General features: G+C 35.4%; 1 protein-coding gene across 1 annotated transcript; it reads left to right on the top strand.

Moving 5' to 3' along the window:
* Positions 1-947: 947 nt before the first annotated feature.
* LOC104668693 (sulfotransferase 1 family member D1-like) lies at positions 948-13576 on the top strand. The gene is given in 4 exon segments (XM_010371452.2): positions 948-1095; positions 3987-4112; positions 5251-5420; positions 13452-13576. Coding segments are annotated over 3 exon segments (396 nt in total). The 3' UTR covers positions 5373-5420; positions 13452-13576.
* Positions 13577-22175: the final 8599 nt, after the last annotated feature.

The raw sequence follows: 22175 nt of genomic DNA on the forward strand, positions 1-22175 counted from the left end.
GTTTAAGTTCCCACTGCAATGAATTGACGTTGTTCCCAGACCAAACTGAGGGTCTGGATGCTTATTCTTGTGGCCCAATAACGAGATGCAGATAAACTGAGAGAGAAGGGGAGTTTTTATTTCTGTAACTGATTACAGGGAGAATACCTGGAAATTATTGCCAGATTGACTCAAAGTCACAGTTTTTCCAGAGCTTATACACCTTCTAAGCTATATGTCTACAAGTAAGTGCACATTTATCTCAAGGCATAAGTGATTAACTTCTTTTAATCTGTAACTAAAATCTGAGTCCTGAAGACATTCCTTTGCAGTCTCAGTAAATTTACATAATCTAAATGGGTCCTGGTGCTGGGGTGATTACCCTTGTCCCTTGCTAAATCATGGAGATTCAGGGAGTTCCCTCAGACCCCCAATAAACTTGTTTGTGGAGGCCTGAGGGGTTTCTTCAGATCCCCAATAAAGCTTGTTTAATCTTAAATGGGTCCTGTTCAGAATTCCTTCCTTATCTTGCCATGCTTCAAGGCCCAGGAAAGGCCTAGCCAAAACTCTTGGTGGGCTTTTGTTACATTCCAGCCTTTGTATAAGGGTACTGCCTCTATGAGCTTTTAATATCTAAATTAACCACCCAGTCAGTGCTGAAGCAGTTGTGATGGAGGCCTGTGTTAGCAAGACCTGCCTGACACAATGGCACTGCAATTAAGATACTTTTCTCCTGACTCCAAAGTTCAGTAAATTTATTATATATCCCAGCAAATTTTGCCTGAGGAAATGCTATAAAAGTCATTTCACAAATAAAAAGTGCTAGCCTTACGTAATAAATGAACAGTACAAAACCCATAGTATTAAAATCTAATGCTGCTGGATCTAGAGTAACGATAATACTACTAAAATATTTATTGTTTGATTTGATTGATACTACACTTTGGTCAAAATCTAGTTTCCTCAAAATGGACAATGAGCAGCGTGTCTTCAGAAGGGAGTTAGGGGATGTTCAGGGGATTCCCCTTTTCTGGAGCATTGCTGAAGAGTGGTTTCAAGTAGAATTGTTTGAGGTCCGACCAAATTATATTCTTATCTCTACCTATCCCAAATCTGGTAAGACATTTTCATTTATTTGTACTCAATGACTTGATAGTGATCCATTTGTGTAAAACCACTGATCTACAGATTATTAGTCAGGTCTAACTTGAAATTATTAAACACTTTTTTTAGGAAACCCTGTGGTGGTTGCTGAGAGAGTGTCATCTTAAGTTAGAATAATGTACTTCCTATTCTGAAAGGCTAGCAATTGAATAGAGAATATATCTGAGAGAAAAATTAATGCTGTTTTCTTGGTTTTCTTTTTAAATTCAAATACAAATTATTAAAACTATATATGTATATGCTTTGGATACATTCGAATATGTATATTCCATTATATAAACACATATATCAGATGTATTAGAATATATATATTCTATATATTTTGATGTTTAAATATTTTGTTTATACATTTAAACAACTGCTGACTTCAGTATACAATCTTAGCAAAACTTAAGATGACTCATTAAGAATAAACAATTTTTATTTTTCCGTATCTACTATGACAGAATCTTCTGATTTACCCAGTGATAGTTGTGCAGAGATATATCACAGATGAGGCTCTTTCTAGCCTTTTGTTTAATTAAATTACTTTAGCCCATAATTAAGAAACTGTTCCATAATTACCAACCCCTCTAAAGTCAACTTTCCTTTATATTCCTATTTAATTTCTTAAAGAAATACATTTCAAATAAATATATTGTGTACTGATTATTTTATATTATATATACCAAAATTATCAAAAATATCAAAATTATTTCAAAGGAATGTGTCACAAGCCTCAGGAGGAAAGCCCTGAATTTGATGGATGTTAATCCGTGAAAATGATAAACCTGTATGAGAACAAAGAGCTTCTACTAGGAAGTAAATAATGTACAATACAGACTTTGGTACATGTAAAAAACAAACTTGTTTTGACAAAGCATCTTTATTTTCTTACTACTTACCTTGCTTTCTGAGTAGTTCACCAAACCAAATTATTTAAGACCAAAACCACATTTCATTGTTCAAATAAGTGTTTAGAGAAGGGAAGGCAGTTACTGAGAATGTACATGCCCTTTTGGTTTTGCTATTTTGGGATATATTCAAAAGAAGAAAACCATTAAGATAACCTTTGAAAGGTACCATTATACAAATAGCTCTTCTACAAGTTACTAATTGAAACTAAACTTTTTCTAATATAATAAAACTAAATGACTACGCATAGATTATTTTTATTTTTATTTTATTTTTCTCTGTGAACTCTGCAGAGAGGTATACACATATTTTAACATTCTCTTGAGTAGGTATTTGTCATTGTTGCTTCCTTTACACATGGGTGTGAACATGTCTTAAAGTTTTAAAATTATTAATATATTAGTGCCTTATTAATATTGTTATAAAAGATACACATTAACTATCTCCTCAGATGAGCTAAACCATGTGCTCTTTTTTTTCCCAAAGTCCGCAAACTTTTTCATTACAAAGCATACAAAATAGCTAAATTGGTATTTCTTTCGATCAGATTTCAAGGACCACAGTTTAAACCTCTCCCCAATAAGAGATAAAATAAGTTACATTGTACTTTGAAATTTAGGTCTCTCTCTCCCTCTCTCTCTTTTAACTCATAAATCGTTGCTTAAGCCTAAACCAGATTAAGCAGCAAAATGTTCAAGATTGGTACTGATTTGGCTCATCTGTTTTTTAGTACTAAATCTGTCCGTGATAGGATTGGGGAGATTCCCTAGTACAGGTACTCATGATTTGGGGACAAGAAGGAGGAAGAGTTTTGACCACAAGAAAAGAACAAAACGGGGTCTAATGGGCTGTAGTATCTGGGTCCAATCCAAATGTGTATCTACATATAGATTATTATTTAAAAATGTTGTCGTGTGCACGGCTTAATCAAATGATTAACTAATTAACTTACTATTTTAGTTACTGCCTCCTATTATTTAATTTATCATTATACCTTTGGTAAAGAGGAAGAAAATGGAAACAGTTAAGGAGATACTTATTTCCTATGTCTTATATTTCTTTTTTAGCAGTGCCTCAATAACCCTACTGTTGAATGTACAATTAAGTACACCATAGGTACATATGATTTAGATACATTTCTCAAATAACTGGTGAGACACAATATCATAATTGTCAGAGTACCTTGATCCACTCTACTCAATCAGAATCTATTGTCTTTTTTTTTTTTTTTTTTTTTTGTGTGTATGTGTGTGTGTGTGTGAGTGGCATGCTGGTCACTGCATGGAAAATTGCCAAGTTCTTTTTCTTTTCCTTCTTTACCCTTTCACCAAATCTAGAACATTTTTACCTGAAATACAATTCAATTCCAATAAACTTTTTGATATTAATAGGAAATTTACAAATTGATAGACATTGAAGTTGGCTACTTCCTCCACCCATTTTTAATAATTTAATACATTTTTAACCACCCATGTTTAATACTTTCTGATTTACCTCCTTTTTGGGTCTTATTTGTATGATATTTTAATCAGATTTTACGTGCACACAAAACATATGTGTATGTTCAAGATAAATAAGAGCCTGGACAACACAGTGAGGCCCCTTTCCTACAAAAAATTTTAAAATTTACCTGGGAGTGATGGTGCACGACTGTAGTCCCAACTGAGATGAGAGAATTACTTGAGTCCAGGAGGCTGAGGCTACAGTGAGCCATGATTCTGCCACTGCACTCCAGTCTGGGCAACAGAGTGAGATCCTATGTCAAAAAACAAAAACGAAAGATACATAAGGGTGGTTCCTAGGAAAGGGGAGAAGAGAGAAAGGGAGTGGAAATAAAGAGAACATTTCTGTTTTAGATATTGTTACACAGCTTCTCTACATGCACTGATTATCTTAGATACTCTTTTGACAGAAAAGTTTAAAGTTTTGTTAATATTTTCTTTCCTTAGAAACGAACTGGATCAGTGAAATACTGGATCTGATCTTTAACAATGGGGATGCAGAGAAATGTAAACAGGATGCAATATATAAGCGAGTGCCTTTCATGGAACTTATACTTCCTGGATTCACAAATGGTAATTTTTTAAATGTTTCTTTTCACTATAAGAGTAAATTCCCTTATCTTTTTGTGATATCTGGAGGAGTCATGATAGAAAATGACAAGCTTGGACAATTGAATCATAAGCATCTATAATAGGGGAGTCAGAGTCTGACTGTGCCAATAATCATATTACACTCTTCCTCCATCCAAGGGTAATATCGGCATAAGAGAAGATTTTAATGAATATAGCATGTTTTCTTTAAAAGATAGATGGAGGCCGGGCGCGGTGGCTCAAGCCTGTAATCCCAGCACTTTGGGAGGCCGAGACGGGCGGATCACGAGGTCAGGAGTTCAAGACCATCCTGGCTAACACGGTGAAACCCCGTCTCTACTAAAAATACAAAAACTAGCCGGGCGAGGTGGCGGGCGCCTGTAGTCCCAGCTACTCGGGAGGCTGAGGCAGGAGAATGGCGTAAACCCGGGAGGCGGAGCTTGCAGTGAGCTGAGATCCGGCCACTGCACTCCAGCCCTGGGCGACAGAGCGAGACTCCGCCTCAAAAAAAAAAAAAAAAAAAAAAAAAAAAAGATAGATGGAAGTTTTCAATGTTTAATTATTAGGTAATCATTATATAGACAAACTTCAATATTTGATTCAATATAGAATCATATATATTACAAGTTATCTCATATTTACAAACTCAAGGAAAAGAGATATGGATATATGATCTTGCATTATGAAATTAGAAAAAATAGCCATAAGCTTCATGGCCTAGTTCAATCTTAGAATTCAAATATGGGAGAGCTGAAAAGGGATTTTGAAATCCTCTAGTGCAATTTTCTCATATCGTAAATGATAAACAGAAGAATATAAATGAAGAAAAATTCTAGATATTATGACTCTTGACCTGTAGCTCTTTCTGCCTCATCAAGGTGTTCTATCTGAGGATTTTATAGCCATTTATGAAGACAATGTCTCATTTTGCTCATAGGCATAATAGAGTCTTCTAAGAGTTTATCATTTTTTTAATCCTCAGTGTAGATTTTAAGAGTATATGAAGTCATATAGCCATTTTAAGCCATATAGTGGGATTTAGAAAGTCTTAGATTATATTGTAAATCATATTTATAATTTCACATTTACATGGTAGTTTGTTAATTTTTTGTGATTGTAGGTGTTGAGCAGTTGAAAAGCATGCAGTCTCCTTGATTAGTGAAAACACACCTGCCTGTTCAACTTCTCCCTTCTTCATTTTGGAAGAAAGACTGTAAGGTAGCGAATTTTAAAGAGAAATAATGCTTATTTGCGTTGTAAATTTTTTTACCAATTATGGAGAAACACAAGGTGAGTGGTTGCAACCTCTAGATAAGTAATTACAAAATAATAATGTGGCTCTTATATCCCACAGATCAAAGTAACAACTGTAGACACCAATGTTGTAGCTAGGGGTTACACTCAATACCCAAGCACTGAGAACCTGTCAACTTTTCTCAAACATGCCTGTCATTCTCTAGATCCTTTGACTCATTGTCAGTTGCTTTTAAACAATACATATTCAAATAACTCCTGAACTGCTTCTTCATTATTTAGCATGATTGTAGTTTACAAATCCGAATTTATAATTGGGTACAGGCTATACATTATATAAGATTTTATATTTAAAAATTTATTTTAAACTTTTTAAAATAAACATTTTAATTCAAGTGTAGTATTTAGATAGAAAAGTCCATAAATCCTATGTATGCAGCTTGATGAATTTTAACGAAGTGAGTGTACCCATGAAATCAGCACCCAGATAAAAAGTAGAATATTACTAGCACACCAAAAGCTTTGTTCCTGCTTCTGGTCAGTAACCCTTATCTTCAAAGACAACCACTATCCTGAATGTTTTCATAAATTACTTTGCCTTTTTTTTGTCTGTAATTGTAGAGTATATACTCTTGAATATTTGACTTCTTCCACTCAACATAATATTTGTGAGATCTATCACTGTTGTGTTTGCTATTTTATTTTTGTTTTGTTTTCTTTGATGAAGCCTGTTGGATCCCAAGATGGGAGCAAAAGCTGCTAGTTAAATATGCAAAATCTTAGGCCTGCATTCAGACCTACTGAATCAAATATTATGGAGATGGGACTCAGAAATCTGAGTTTTAACAAGATTCCCATGTGAAATTGATTCATTCTGACATTTGAAAACCTATGATTGACTGAAACTATTCCATTATGTGTATGTGAATATTCCACAAGTTACTTATCCATGTATATCAGTCTGTTCTCATGCTGCTCATAAAAACATACCAGAGATTGGGCAATTTACAAAGAAAAAGAGGTTTAATGGACTCAGTTCCACGTGGCTGGGGATGCCTCACAATTATGGTGGAAGGTAAAAGACATGTTTTACTTGAGGGTAGACAAAAGAGAATGAGAGAGCTTGTGTAGGGAATCTCCCCTTTATAAAACCATCAGATCTTGTGAGATTTAGTCACTATAATGAGAATAGCATGAGAAACACATGCCCCCATGATTCAGTTACCTCCGACTAGGTCCCTCCCATAGCATGTGAGAATTATGGGAGCTATAATTCAAGATGAGCTTTGGATGGGGACACCCTCCCCAAAGCCAAATCACATCATTCTGCCCCGGCCTCTCCCAAATCTCATGTCCTCCCATTTCAAAACGGATTATGCCTTCCTAACAGTTTCCCAAAGTCTTAACTCATTTCAGCATTAACTTAAATGTCCACAGTCCAAAGCCTGATCTGAGACAAGGAAAGTCCCTTCACCTATGAGCCTGTAAAATCAAAAGCAAGTTGGTTACTTCTTAGATACAATGAGGGTACAGGTATTGGGTAAATACAGCCATCCCGAATGGGAGAAATTGACTAAACAAATAGGTTATAGGCCCCATTCAAGTACAAAATTTAGCAGGGCAGTCAAATCTTAAAGCTTCAACATTATCTCCTTTAACTCCATGTCACATATCCCAGTCACAGTGATGCAAAAGGTGGGTTCCCATGGTCTTTGGCAGCTCTGTCTCTGGGTTTGCAGGATAGAGCCTCCCTCTCAGATGCTTTCATAGTCTGGTTAGGGAGTTTCTGTGGCTTTTACAGATACAAGGTGCAAGCCGTCTGTGGATCTATCATTCCGGGGTCTGGAGGATGGTGGCCCTCTTCTCACAGTTCCACCAGGTAGTGCCCCAGTGGGAACTCAGTGAGGGGGCTTCCACCCCACATTTCCCTTCCTCACTGCCCTAGCAGGAGGTTCTCCATCAGGGCCCTTCCCCTGCAGCAAACTTATTCCTGGACACCCAGGCATTGCTGTACATCCTCTGAAATCAAGGTGAAGGTTTCCAAATCTCAATTCTTGACTTCTGTGCATCCACAGGCTCAATACAACATGGAGGCTGCCAAAGCTTGGGGCTTGCATCCGCTGAAGTTACAGCCCAAACTGTATCTTGACTCTTTTTAGCTATGGCTAGAGCAGCTAAGATGCAGGGCACCAAGTCCCTAGACTGCACACAGTAGGGGGGCCTAGGTCTGGCCCATGAAACCATTTTATCCTCCTATGCCTCTGGGCCTGTGATGGGAGGAACTTCCACAGTCTCTGACATTCGCTGGAGACAATTTTCCCATTGTCTTGATGATTAACATTTGGCTCCTCATATGCAAATTTCTGCATCTGGCTTGAATTTCTCCTTAGAAAATGTGTTTTTTTTTCCACTAAATTGTCAGACTGCAAATTTTCAAATTTTTTTTTTTTTTTTTTTTTTTTTTTGGCGGAGTCTCGCTCTGTTGCCCGGACTGGAGTGCAGTGGCCAGATCTCAGCTCACTGCAAGCTCCGCCTCCCGGGTTTATGCCATTCTCCTGCCTCAGCCTCCCGAGTAGCTGGGACTACAGGCGCCCGCCACCTCACCCGGCTAGTTTTTGTATTTTTAGTAAAGACAGGGTTTCACCATGTTAGCCAGGATGGTCTCGATCTCCTGACCTCGTGATCCGCCCGACTCGGCCTCCCAAAGTGCTGGGATTACAGGCTTGAGCCACCGCGCCCGGCCTTTTCAAACTTTTATGCTGTGCTTGCTTTTAAAACTGAATGCTTTTAACAGCATCCAAGTCACTTCTTGAATGCTTTGCTGCTTAGAGATTTCTTCCCCCATATACCCTAAATCATCTTTCTGAAGTTCAAAGTTACAAATTTCTAGGGCAGGGGCAAAATGCCACTAGTCTATTTGCTAAAAGGTAGGAAGTGTCACCTTTACTCCAGTTCCCAATAAGTTCCTCATCTCCATCTGAGACCACCTCAGCCTGGATTTCATTGTCAATATCATTATCAGCATTCTTGTCAAAGCCATGCAACAGGTTTCTAGGAAGTTCCAAACTTTCACCCATTTTCCTGTCTTCTTCTGGGCCCTCCAAACTTTTCCAACTTCCCTCTGTTACCCAGTTCCAAAGTTGTCTCCACATTTTTGGGTATCTTTACAGCAGCACCCCACTCTGCTGGTACCAATTTACTGTATTAATCTGTTTTCTCACTGCTCATAAAGACATATCCAGGACTGGGTAATTTATAAGGAAAAAGAGGTTTAATGGACTCACAGTGCCATGTGACTGAAGAGGCCTCACAATCATGTCAGAAGGTAAAAGACACATCTTACATGGTGGCAGACAAGAAAGAATGAGAGAACTTGTGTAGAGAAACTCCCATTTATAAAACCATCAGATCTTGTGAGACTTGTTCACTACCATGAGAACAGCATGAGAAAGACCCACTTCCATAATTCAATTATCTCCCACCGGGTCTCTCCCACAACACATGGGCGTTATGGGAGCTACAATTCAGAATGAGATTTGGGTGAGGACACAGCCAAACCATATCATCACGGTACTGTTGATGTGAAGCTAGATTGTTGTTGTTTTTAGTAATTAAAGCAGTGTTGCTCTTCTCATTTTTATACAAGTCTTTTACTTCACATATACTTACAGATTTATCTTGGTTATATATCTTGGGATAAAATTGCTGGATCTTAGGTTATGCATTTATCCAAATTAGGAGATATCTTCAAATGTTTTTCAAAGCATATGCACCAGTTTTCACTTTGATCAGCATTGTATAACATTTGAAGTTATGCCACAATCCTGGCCAACACAGAATATAGCTATAATATTTAATTTTAGCCATACTAGTAGATGTCTGGTAGCATTGCACTGTTGCTTTACTTTGTATTTCCCTAATTACTTATTAGATGAAGCCCCTTTACATGGCTTATTGACCATTCAGACATCTTTTTTGAGATACCCTGTTTAAATCTTTTGCCTCTTTTTCTGTAGGGGGTCCCTTCTTTTTATTATTAAGGGATAAATTCTCTATATATTCTGGATGCAAATTCTTTGATGAGATGATCAAATTTCTTTATATCTTAACTTACTGCTTTATTTTTGTATTTTCACTTTTCTTTTTGTGATCAATATATATGGTTTTTCCTTTATGGTTAGGGCTTTTTATTTGTTTTCAAAAATGCCTACCCCAAATCATGAGATATTCTCCATTCTGTTTACTTCTAGAGGCTTTATTGTTTTAGTTATTACATGTAGAGCCAAATATCTGTTTAATACTTATAAGGAGTGATAGTCTTTTCAACAATTTCTAACAAAATAGTAATTATCTGTATCACCCTTTCTCCCTCACACACATGCACAAGTCCATGTGTTATTTTCCAAATGTTTTCTGCTAATGTAAAAGAACAAATTCAAGACAAGTTAAATTTAACAGATTTTAATTGAGCAGAATAAATTTTATGAACTAGATAGAATTCAGGATCAAAAGTGGTTCAGAGGCTACATGCCACAAAGTGAGTGACAATGCTTGTAGCCAAAACAATGGAAATGGGATACAGAAACAGCTTAGTAGGCTGCAGTTTGGCAGTTGCCTTATTTGGTCATAGTTTGCAGCTTTCAGCCTATGATTGGCTAACTTTTGATTGCTATGACTGGTTGAAACTCGGCAACTTGTTAGGAGAGTATACACTTAGGTTAGGTTGCAGTGTGTTTTTGCATTAAGTGAGGTTACAGTTTGATATGCATGGAGGTAGGTTTAGTTCAAGCTTAGTTCAATTTCACAACAATATATAGCCATAAAAGTAATATTTATAATTTGACATTTTCTTCCAAAATCTTGCTAAACTTATTTAATAAACCTGGTAGCTTTTTTATAAATTCCATTTAAATTTGTATATATATGCTCCTGCTTTCAGCAAATAAAAATATTCTCACTTCCTTTTGCCTAATCCGAATACATTTCCCTTCTTTTTCTTGCCTTAATAAACTGGATAGAACATCTACTATAATGTCAATAGGAGTAGTGAGGGCAGATATCTTGTCTTACTCTTGATCTTGGGAAAAGTGCATGGAATATTTCACTGTTAAGTATGATGGTATTACCTGTTTTATTTTTGTAGATACTTTTATTTGGCTGAGGGAATTCCTTTCCAAAGTTTTTATTAGGCATGCGTCCTAGATTCAGTCTAATACTTTCTTGGTGTCTATTAAGACGCGTCACATGGTTTACCATCATTTTTGTCTTTTAATATGGCAAATTATATTAAATGATTTTTTTTTTTTTTTTTTTTTTTTTTTTTGAGATAGAGTCTCGCTCTGGAGTACAGGCTACACTCCAGGCTGGAGTGCAGTGATGTGATCAAGGCTCACTGAAACCTCTGTCTCCCTGTTTCAAGCAATTCTACCATCACAACCTCCCTAGCAGATGGGACTACAGGCACACGCCACCACATCTGGCTAATTTTTGTATTTTTTGGTAGAGACAGGGCTTCACCATATTGGTCAGGCTGGTCTCAAACTCCTAACCTCAGGTGATCCATCCGCCTCTGCCTTCCAAAGTGCTGGGATTACAGGCATGAGCCACCCTGCCCAGCCTGATTTTTCAATGTAAAAACAACCTTGTATGCATTGAATTTTGTCTAATGCTTTTTCTCCATTAAGATCTATCATATGACTTTCCATTATTTTAGTCAATTAATATGATAAATTTCATCAGTTGATTTCAAATGTTAAAATGACTTTACATACCTTGCTTTTAGTTATGTATATTATTATATTTTAATATACTCTTTGATTTGGTTATCTAGTTTAAAAATAGACCTTTGATCATGAATGCTATTGATCCATAGTTCTATTTTATTGTGATGTCTTTGTCATTGGCTGCAATGGCTTTTATATTAGGGTAGTTCTGGCCTCATGAATTGGAAAATATTTAAGTATTTGCTCTTCTTCAATTTTTCAGAAGTGTTTGGTTGAATCATTGTCATTTCAGTCTTAAACAATTTGTACCATTGAAGCCAGCTGAACCTGAAATTTTCTTTGTCTGAAAGGTCTTTTTTTTTTTTTTTTTTCTACAAGGTCACTGTAGTTAGCAGACATAGGAGCATTCTGGTCATGTTCCTTTCCTACCTTAATCTTTGGTATTTTGTGTCTTTCAAAAAAATTAATCTATTTTGTTTAAATTGTCAAATATTTGCAATAAAGTTGTTTGTAATATTCCTTTAATATTTACAGAATCTGTCCAGATGTCACCTTTGTCACTCTTCGTGTTTTTATTTTTATTTTTATTTTTTATTTTAGAGATAAAGTATCACTCTGTCACCCAGACTGGAGTATAGTGGTATAAACATAGTTCACTGCATCCTTAAACTCCTGGACTGATGTGATCCTTCAGCCTCAGCCTCCTGAGTAGCTGGAACCATAGTCATGTGCCACCACATCTGGATAATGTTTTAGTTTTTTTCTTTTTTTTTTAGAGATGGGGTTTTGTTATGTTGCCCAGGTTGGTCTGGAACCCCTGGCCTCAAGCAATCCTTCTGACTCCATCTCCCAAAATGCTGCGATTATGGACATGAGTCACTCCATGGCTGACCCACTTTCTCCATGATATTTTATCAGTTGCTTGGAGACATGTATTGAAATCTGACCATAAATTCTTTATTTCTCCTTGCAACTCTATCTGTTTTAGCTTTTTATAAGCAAAATCAGTCAATAAACATTTAATTAGTAATCATTTACGGAAATGTTACTATGTATGTACCAAATATTGTGACTGGTATTATAAGTATAAACATAAATCATACATTATCTGCCATCTAATTTAATTTTGTTTAATTTCTACAAATACCATCAAGCTTCTGCATGCCAGTCACTTCCTTGTACCTTACTGGGCAATGGTTAAAGAAGTCTGTGACCTTTGTCCTACTTAGCATACAGTCCTGTGGAATACCTTAAGTAGGGTGAAAAAGACAGATCTATTTGAAGAATAATTACCTATCAGTAAGCTAAAATAATTAACTTTCAGTAAGAAAAATAATTCCTATCAGTAAGATACATTTGAAAAATAATTACTGATCAAATAAGGTAAATTCTTTCTTATCTAAGATTTCTTAATGTATTAGTCAATATTCTAATACATTAAGTAAAAAGATTCTATTTGGCAAAGAAGTCCCATAGAGAAAAAAATTGGTCAGCATTCTGAAGAAAGAGTAGGGGCATTTTCACATTTACAGGACATTTCACAGAGAAGAAACTGTGTATGCATAGGTTAAGAGATGTGAAACAGCAAGAGATATGTTAGAGATCTACAAATGCTTAAATACAATGTGTAAAATGTAAAGTGGTGAAAATGAATATGGGAAGTAGACAATTACTAAGTCCCTACATTTGAGAGAGATGTTTAGAGTATACCTTTTGTTAAGAAAATTCTTGAAGCTAAAGAATCAAGATTTTGAGATGCGTTTTTTTTTTTTCCCAGTGACATTTCTATAAGTTATTTAAGGGATTGTTTAAACAGTAAAACAAGACAAAACAGTTGAAAATGCCACTGTTAATTATTCTGTCTTCTTGGAACTCCCCTTTCTTCTTAGAATATTGGTGGTACTACTATACATACTTCATAATCATCCGACATAGGGAAAAAATGAGGATTCTAGTATGAATCTGCAAATTATATTGGAATAAATATCAATTTCTTTCTCATTTTTGTCATTACATATCATTCCATATTATCACTATATATGTATAATTATGTATGATCATTACATATATGTATAATTACATATAATCATATAAACTGGGGACAGTCTGTGTATATACATGTGTTTATTTACACAGGATACTGAAAAAATCTGTGGGAGTATTTTGAAGACTAACAAGGTCTAGAAGTATGGGAGTGGAAGTTTAGGATGGGAGATACGGCACTGATATGACATCCAAAAGTTAAAGGGGTAAAAATAAAGGGGATAGTAATTCAAATGAAAACTTGTTTCAGAAGAAACATTTTACAGTAGTCTCAAATGTGCTGTTTTATATTTCTTTTTAGGTGTTTCAGGAGACTGGAAGAATCAATTCACTGTAGTCCAGTATGAGAAATTTGAAGAAGATTATTAAAAAAAAAAAAAATGAAAGAGTCCACACTATAGTTTCGATCAGAAATCTAAGAAGTACCTGCTTTTTCTCAATCTCCTTTAGTTAGCACTTCATTTATAAGAAAAAAAATCTTTCCTGTATTTGGTAAAGGAAAATTAAGTAGTGATATGTTTTCTTATTTACCCAGATTGTTTGTAATAGAATAATAAAAAAAATTGCAAAGTCTACATAGGAAAACCCAACAGTATCTCTACGATTTTAATTACCTTCCACTCTGTCTTTGCTAGCCTTACAAATTAAAGTATAAAACAAAGTTTAAAATCTACAAAGTTACCTGCTTTATTTTTCAAGTCTAATTCTGAATTGCTAGACTTGCAAGGAAGACATTTAGGCCAGTTTTCAAGATTAATGGATCAGAATGAAAAGAAGGCTTAATTTCTCTTTGTTCTATGCTGAGAGTAATCCCAGTGTAATGTAAGTTTGACAACATCTTTGTACAAGGAATTAGCTGAAATTTATTGTCCTAGAATGGTTTACTATAGATTAAATTTTGAATAGTTTATTATTCATAGTATCTTACTACCATATTTTATGTGTTAATTATCTTAAATAATACCAAACAAGTAATCAGAAAATGTATTGAATGAAGTATTGTTTGCATAGTAATGAGTTATTTACTGTCAGAGAGAAAAATCAGTTAGTTTTAATAATATCAAAATGATTAAAATATATTAAATACCTCTTGTGCAGTAACCCTGAATGCAAAGAACTTTAAGTTAGGTGAGAGACAAAAAGACAACATGGGAAAATTTTGTCCTTTCTGCTAAATTTTGCTCTGAACTTAAACTGCTTTAAAAAAATAAGACTCTCTCAAAAAAATTAAAACAAAATAAAAATATATACACAGAGAAATAATTATGACAACTTACAAAACAGCCACAATACTAACAGCTGACGTTTATTGAGTACTTAAATTGTGCCGCAAACTATGCTATACAATTTACATAGCTTTAGTTCAACTGACATCCATTCAAGTTTTTAACATATATATTTTAATTTTTCCTAATTTTACTGAAAGTAAACTGACAGAGAGGGTAATAAAATACCCAAGCACACATGTAAGATATTCAGCAAAAGCATGGAGAAAGAATAGTTTGATTTTTTATTTTATTTTATTTTTTAAGAGACAAGGTCTCACTACATTGCCCAAGCTGGAGTGCACTGGCTATTCACAGGCATGATCATTTTGCCACTGCTCCCGGGCTTTCTTCATAATGGGTTAAGAGTCTCAGTTACTCATCCTTATTCCGCTAAACCCTTAGGAGGTGTCCTGTCTCTTTTATGTTCTCACATATCTGCCATTGCAGGTTAATCAGATCTTCTAATTTATAGCTAATTCAGATGTGATTACATTTACAAAGACAGCTGAAAATCTTTCCTGACATGAGAATAGCAGATCTCATATCTTCTATGGGACTGTTTGCTGCTCTAATCTAGCAATCTCCAAATCTTCTGAAATATTCACCATTGCAATAAAAAGTTTTGAGTACTCTCCAAAAATATACACACATTCATTTCTTGGAAATTACACATATGTGTGTTGTATGAATATATTAATCATATTGTGGAATGCACATAAGTAAAAAAATATACAAAATAGAATAATCTAGAATACATTTTTATTAACTATAAAAAGCACATTTGTTCTTACTAAAATGTTTTAATTGTTGTCCTTTAGAAAGAGAAAAATATGATTAAAATGTCTTTATTAATTTAAAAAATCTTGGTTTGACACCTTGCTTTGGAATTAGGGTTCTAAATTCAAATTATTTCAGCACTTGGTTGCAGTAAATATAAGAATGAAAAAATAGGCATAAGTGAAAGAATTGCAAATTTTTCCTATGTCTACTAAAACTTACTCACCTTTTCAGAAAGGTTTTTGCTGAAATATGGTAATACATTTCTATCTTTGCTCTGTCTTTATGCGACATATCATTCATGTTGCATTTCTGTTTGTGTGTTTCTAACAAGGAGAATCAAAACCTACTGAAAGTCCATGAACATTTCTAAATGAGTTAAATAACTATGTTGTTTTCCAGTTTTTGGAAATTCATTTATATTAGAGTTTTTAAAATAATATATTTACATTATTTTCACATTATTTTCACCATCAATTTCCAAAATTTTCAAAAGTCCCTCTCCTTAGTTCACTTTTTACTTGTATTTTAGGAAGTCCTTATTATCCTATTCATTGTTAATATTAAATTTCTCTGAAAACATGTAACTGACAAGCATTTTTTTCATAAAGAGTCAGCAATTTGAGAGGACATTTTTAAGGATAAATTTTAAAAATGGCAAAACTTTTGTGCCTAAATATTTGTATGATTTATCTTCATATTTTTAAAAGGTAAAATTTGTTCTTCAAGAACATTGTGTTTATAAAGTTAGTTATATACATGATAGCCAATTTTTCTGCAAACAGTAACCCATTTCAGTGTGCCGAAAGTAAAACAAGACAAAACAGTTGAAAATGCCACTGTTAATTATTCTGTCTTCTTGGAACTCCCCTTTCTTCTTAGAATATTGGTGGTACTACTATACATACTCCATAATCATCTGACATAGGGAACAAATGGGGATTCTAGTATGAATCTGCAAATTGTATTGGAATAAATATCAATTTCTTTCTAATTTTTGTTATTACATATTATTCCATATTATCACTATATATGTATACTTATATATAATCACTATATATGTATAATTATGTATAATCATTAAATATACGTATAATTACATATAATCATATAAACTGGGGATTGTGTGTATATGTGTGTGTGTATGTGTGTAGACAGTCCCCAAGTTATGAGGTTTTGACTTAATGATTTTTCCACTTTACAATGGGCTTATCATGATATGATCCCATTTTAAGTTGAAGAGCTCTTTAAAAATTGCAATGGAATTGCAGTTGCTATTGAACGAATAACACATTCTACACCATCATAAAATTGAAAAATTGTAAGTCAAACCATTGTAAACTGGAGTCTATCTACTGTTTGCCAGCATTCAGTGCATTTTCAACTTACAATATATATTTTTTATGATGGGTATACCAGGATGTAGCCTCATCACAAGTAGATAAATTTTTGTACATGAATAAAATATATATATACACACATGTATTGATAGAAAAATAAATTAACATTTTCTTCTTGAACCACATTTTATGAACCTAGGTACTCTTTGGAGTGTATGTATGTTACTTTAAAGAACAATCCCGTAAATCACAGACAATCCTCTGCTTGTTATCAACATTTCAGGAACATTTATCACTAGTTTTCTCTTCAATTCTTTACTGCCAACATATTATTTTCAAAGGCTCCACATTAAACTACCTTTTAGTGACTGAAAGTTTCCTATTACTTTTTACTCAGTCTCTCATGGTCTTAGAACCCAGGTTTCTGAAAGATGTTGTCTCTGGCATTTAGATTACCACCTAGACAGAACTTACATTAAATAAACTCAAATTAACTCTTTAACTTAATCTGATGTTATTTTATATCTTAAGATATCATGACTGACATAGGCAATATAATCAAGCTGATGATGTCAGACTTTCTCATTTCCCCTTTATGGCTAGTTCAGATACATTAAATTTTAAAAGAATGAACCAACACAACTAATTCTGTAGCATCTAAAGCAAGGAAAGTTAGGGTAATCTAATCATTAATGTTCTTAATGACACAAATTGAAGCTATTGTAAAATTCAACTGCTGTATCTGGTGATATTTGTTCAAAATATTCCTATCAATGACTACCTTTTTGTTCACAACATTTGAATCAGATTTGAATCACCTCTGTCAGGGTCTTCATATACAACGAATCACATTTCAGTCAGACCTCTTCTCTTCTTCACTCGGCTTCCGGCCCACATCCGGGTGCTTTTGCTATAGCATTGCTCCCTGGGGCATTAAACAGCACTAGTTGAGATACAAACCCTTCTATCCAAGATTCACTATTGAGGACTAAAAAAGAAAAACAAATTATTGACACACAAAACAACTTGAATGGATCTCAAGGGAATTATACTGAGTGAAAAAAAAACTAATCTCAAAAGGTAAAATACTATATGATCTTATTTATATGACATTCTTGAAATGGAGAACCAATTAATGATTGCCAGAATTTATGAAAAGGACAGGAGGGAATTAGATATAATTATAAAAAAGCAACCTGAGGGATACTGTAGTGACAGAAATAGTCATATATTAACTATACATATTCTGGTTTTGATATCATACAGTTTTGCAACATGTTACCACTAGAGAAAACTGGCTAAAGAGCATTTGTGATTTTGCATAATTTTTAAAACTTCATGTAAACCTACAATTATCTTAAAATTTTAAAATTTTATTTAAAAAAAGAAAAAGAACAGGCTGGGCACCGTGCTCACACCTGTAATCCCAGCACTTTCCATTGCAGAGGCAGGGGGATTGCTGAGAGCAGGAGTTTGAAACCAGACTGGGTAACACAGCAAGACCCTATCTCTACAATAAATTGAAAAACAAAATTAGCTGAGGGTGGTTGTGTGCACTTGTCATCTTAGATACTCAGGAGACTGAAGTGAAAGGATTGTTTGAGCCCAGGAGTTTAAGGCTACAGTGAGATGTGATTACACCACTGTTTTCCAGCTTGGGTGACGCAGTAAGACCGTATCTCTAAAATATTATAAAATAAAATGAAAATAAATAAAAAACAATTTTAAGCAAGTGATGGTAATTATAGCCTAAAATAAAGCCTAGAGAAAGAAAACCAGTTATGGTAGAATTTAAGAGAGTTCTAAACCTTGGTAAAGGGACATCCTTAGGACTTAGAAAGTCTTAAAGTGAAACACATCTGCTAGTTACTGGGTATTTGGTTAGCTGAGCACAGGGTTCAGCTGGCTCTAAGCCCCAGGGATACAGAAATGAATATGTTGTACTTTTAAAATATTAAAAGGATTAAGTTTCCAACACATGAACTCTAAGGACATATTCAAACCCTAGCACTTACTGAAGAATGTTCTTGATTGACATGGCAGAAATCTATCTTTTAATTTGCATTTTATTTGGCCTCCTGACTAGGAATATTCTATCATTCGACTCTGAGCCCAGAGAAGTAGATGACAGGGTCTGAATCTATAATGTGGAAAAAGAGAAAATAATTGTCCATGCACGCTAAGCAAACCCTCATATTCTGGGAAATATAGACATTAGATATTTCCAAAGCTAATCATACAGTTACTCTAGAAACCAAATATTTTCTAAATTGTGTAAAGGGGATTTTTCATAGCAAAAGCCTTACTGCAAAGAATGAATCCTGATACCTTCTAAATTGCATTAGCATTATATTGGCTATAACCCAAGAACTCTGCACTTCCCACGGTAAAATTTTTATATTAAAAAGACAAATTTCTCTGAAGTCTGACACAGTGACCTAAAATTAGATAAATGATCAGATAATTCTATGTGATTATCAAGTGTTAACTAGCTTAACTTCATCTATACCCTGAAATATTTAATTCCTTTAGAAAGCTTGACCATATCCAATGTCTCACTCCAATGTACTAACTGATCTATAACTTTAGTAATTACAGAAAGCTTCTCATACGTTAGTACCACACAACTGAGGGAGTCAACATTCTTGCCTACTTGCTTGTGCCTGCTATTAGATATTTTTATTATCCATACTTGTTTTTGGTTTGCCAAGCTTCCCATCCATGCCTTTCTTTTAGTGTGTGGCTCAGCTTTGGCTTCTAACAGATAATTCTGATCCATGACTTTGCCCTTCAGAACTTTGCCCCTCAGAATTTGAATAGGACTGTACACTACATTACTCGTGTTCTGTTGACTTGTCCAAAATGACTATACATGGTTGCTTTTTGTCCCCAGGTCAATCTTATTTATTATTTTATCTGGTCATCCAAGCCTCACCTATTTTAGAACGCATTCGCTGTTTTGTGTCTGAATTGCTTCCATTCCATGGATGTAAACCTGAAGACTATACAAGATTTTATTGTATTTAGTATCCAATGACTAAGGAGTATTCTAGGTTTGGTAAGAGATTAAGAAAAAAGCTATTGTTAAAAAAGAATAATAAATCATAGGCACAAAATATATGACATAAAATAAGTAGAAAAAAGAAAGAAAGGGAATGGTTATTACTATTATTAGTATCACACCAGGAGTATCACAAAGATGTCATTTGGCCAGTAGATATTCTGTACATGGCAAAATCCTCTCTGCCTTCCACTGAATATGTGCATGGAACTCTTTCAGGTAAAAATAAAAATGATCTTTACTTCCAGCACTTCTAGGCTCTTCCCATACTACATACTCTCAAGAAAGAAACTCCCTACTTATTTGGAGAATTGCTGGTTTCAGGGATGAAGAACTTTCCCAGATGTATGAAAATACTGTTTCTTACAATAGAGATTAGCATTTAGCTTTGCTTTTTGGATTTGGTTTCCTTTGTCTCTTTGGCCCAAAAGCTGTTCTCACTACAAAGACTTTGGGCAAGGATCCAGGCAGCCTCTTTTTGCCCCATGACCCAGCATTCCCTCAGTGTGGAAAAACAGCCAAACAACTATACAGTCTCTTCAGAATGGGGCATAGATGGGTGAGAGGGATTAGGGTGTAATCATTTTGCCATAAAGTCACAAAACCAAGGCATGTGTTTAGGATGTTCTTGTTGCTTTGCAATAATTATGCTTCCTGTCATAGTTGGGGAGAAAAGGAAGTCAGGGTGCAGGGAGTTAGTTGTCTCAGAAAATGAAAGCAAAATTGACCCTTCAAAAAATGATATAAAATAAAATCCTGTTTAAGTGATCACGTGCATGGCTGTGAATCCTGTGCCTCTCTCATATTTTACATATGGCACTTGTGGACCTGACTCTCTAATTACACTGGGGTTCAATACATGATTTCTGTGGTGATTGCATCTGTATGTGAAGAATTCTTGATTTAATATCCTATATCTGACAGAAGGTTAGGCCAAGTATTTTTTCTCAGTAGTTTGACCTTTCCATTATTGTTTTTGGCATAGCGAATTCAGGAAAATAATACCTGTTAGCATTACGGTGGTCTTACAACAATGTTCTCACATTATTCAATTGCATATAAAGTAGTGAGTGAATGATTTATCATTAATCCCTTATAAGAAGGAGGATTAATGTAACTTGATTAAAGAGATTGGGTTCTCAGGGAGAAAAAAGATCTATACTCAGGTTGTTCCAAAAGGAAAAGGAATATAACCCGGTTGAGGTATAAAGACTGAGTCTTTTAAGCCGGGGTGGGGAGGGGGTACATCTTTTCCTTATTTCCTCTGTCAAGGTTCACTGCATTTTTGTTCTTCTTAATTACTTTATTACATCTTCTTAATTACACCTTTTCCATCCTTAGAACAACACTTCTCAGCCCATTCTCCAATGTAAAATCAAATGTCCTACCTATTTTCAAAGTGCTGCTTTGCATCAATTCTAAAACTTCTACTGTATTTTAAGTATGAAATTCTAAAAATCATTCAGACTTTCTCTGTTCATAGCTTAGAATATTACATAGTTGCCTGCCTGCCTTAGAAATACAATTACTTCCTACCTGCCTTAGAAATACAATTACTTCCAATAAATTTTCTCATTATTTTAGATTTGTTTAACTGTGTTCCTCTAATAAAGTGAAACATGTGAACAGGAAATTTATTCTTCCTAGGTTAAAAAAAAAAAAAAACATGTATTTTGAAATGGGAAAGCTATCCACAATGTGGCCAGCAACGGGAATATTGCAGCCCTGTTTGTGTTACAGCACTTCTTTTAGCCTTGCCATTCAGTGGGTCCTGAGTTTCTGTCCTGTGACCAGGAAGAATGAGGTATGCAGACAAATGGAGGATGAGCAAGTTGAAGAGGAGCTTTATTGAGCAACAGAACAGCTCAGAGAAGACCCACAGTGGGAAGCTTCTCTTTGTAGCCAGGTTGTCCTGACAAGTGTTCAGCTCCTAGCAGAGATGGTAGCTCCTCTCTGCAGGCAGGCATCCCAACAAGTTTCAGCTATCAGCAGAGAGCTTAGCATCTCTCTGCAGCTGGTCATCCCATCCTCTCTCCATCCTCTACTCTACTCTGGCTGAGCCTGGGGGTTCTATAGGCCTCAGTGGGGAGAAAGTGTGCATTGATTGATCCATGGGCAGCCATGGGCAGGCCTGGAAAAAGCACCAGAAGTCCCTACTTTAGTCTGAGCAACTAGCGGCCCAGCCCTGCTGGCTTGAAGTTGGGCCTCACTGGGGACAGGCCCCCTTCCACCCAGGAGCCAGTCTGCCTCCTGCTGCAGTCCATGGCATCCAGGCTGCTTGTGCCAAGGGACATCTGCAGGCCAGCACCAAGTCACCCTCTGTCCCACCCCTCTGGTTCCTCTTCAGCCCCGGAAGACACGCAGCTGCCCAAGGTGCCGGGACCTGAGTGTGCATACACCCAGCCAGGCTGTGACAGTGCCTGGGCTTGGCCCCAATCCTGCTTCAAGATCAGAGTGGGCACTGGGAGTGGGGAGAGGCCAGCCAGTAGAAGCAGGCACTTCTGAGCTAGCAAGGGAAGGATGGTGCCTTCCTGGATCCACAAGAGCACACAGAGGCCCGATTCTACAACCTCAACTGG

The sequence above is a fragment of the Rhinopithecus roxellana genome, chromosome 2 (assembly GCF_007565055.1).
Source record: "Rhinopithecus roxellana isolate Shanxi Qingling chromosome 2, ASM756505v1, whole genome shotgun sequence".
In the NCBI taxonomy this organism is placed as follows: domain Eukaryota; kingdom Metazoa; phylum Chordata; class Mammalia; order Primates; family Cercopithecidae; genus Rhinopithecus; species Rhinopithecus roxellana.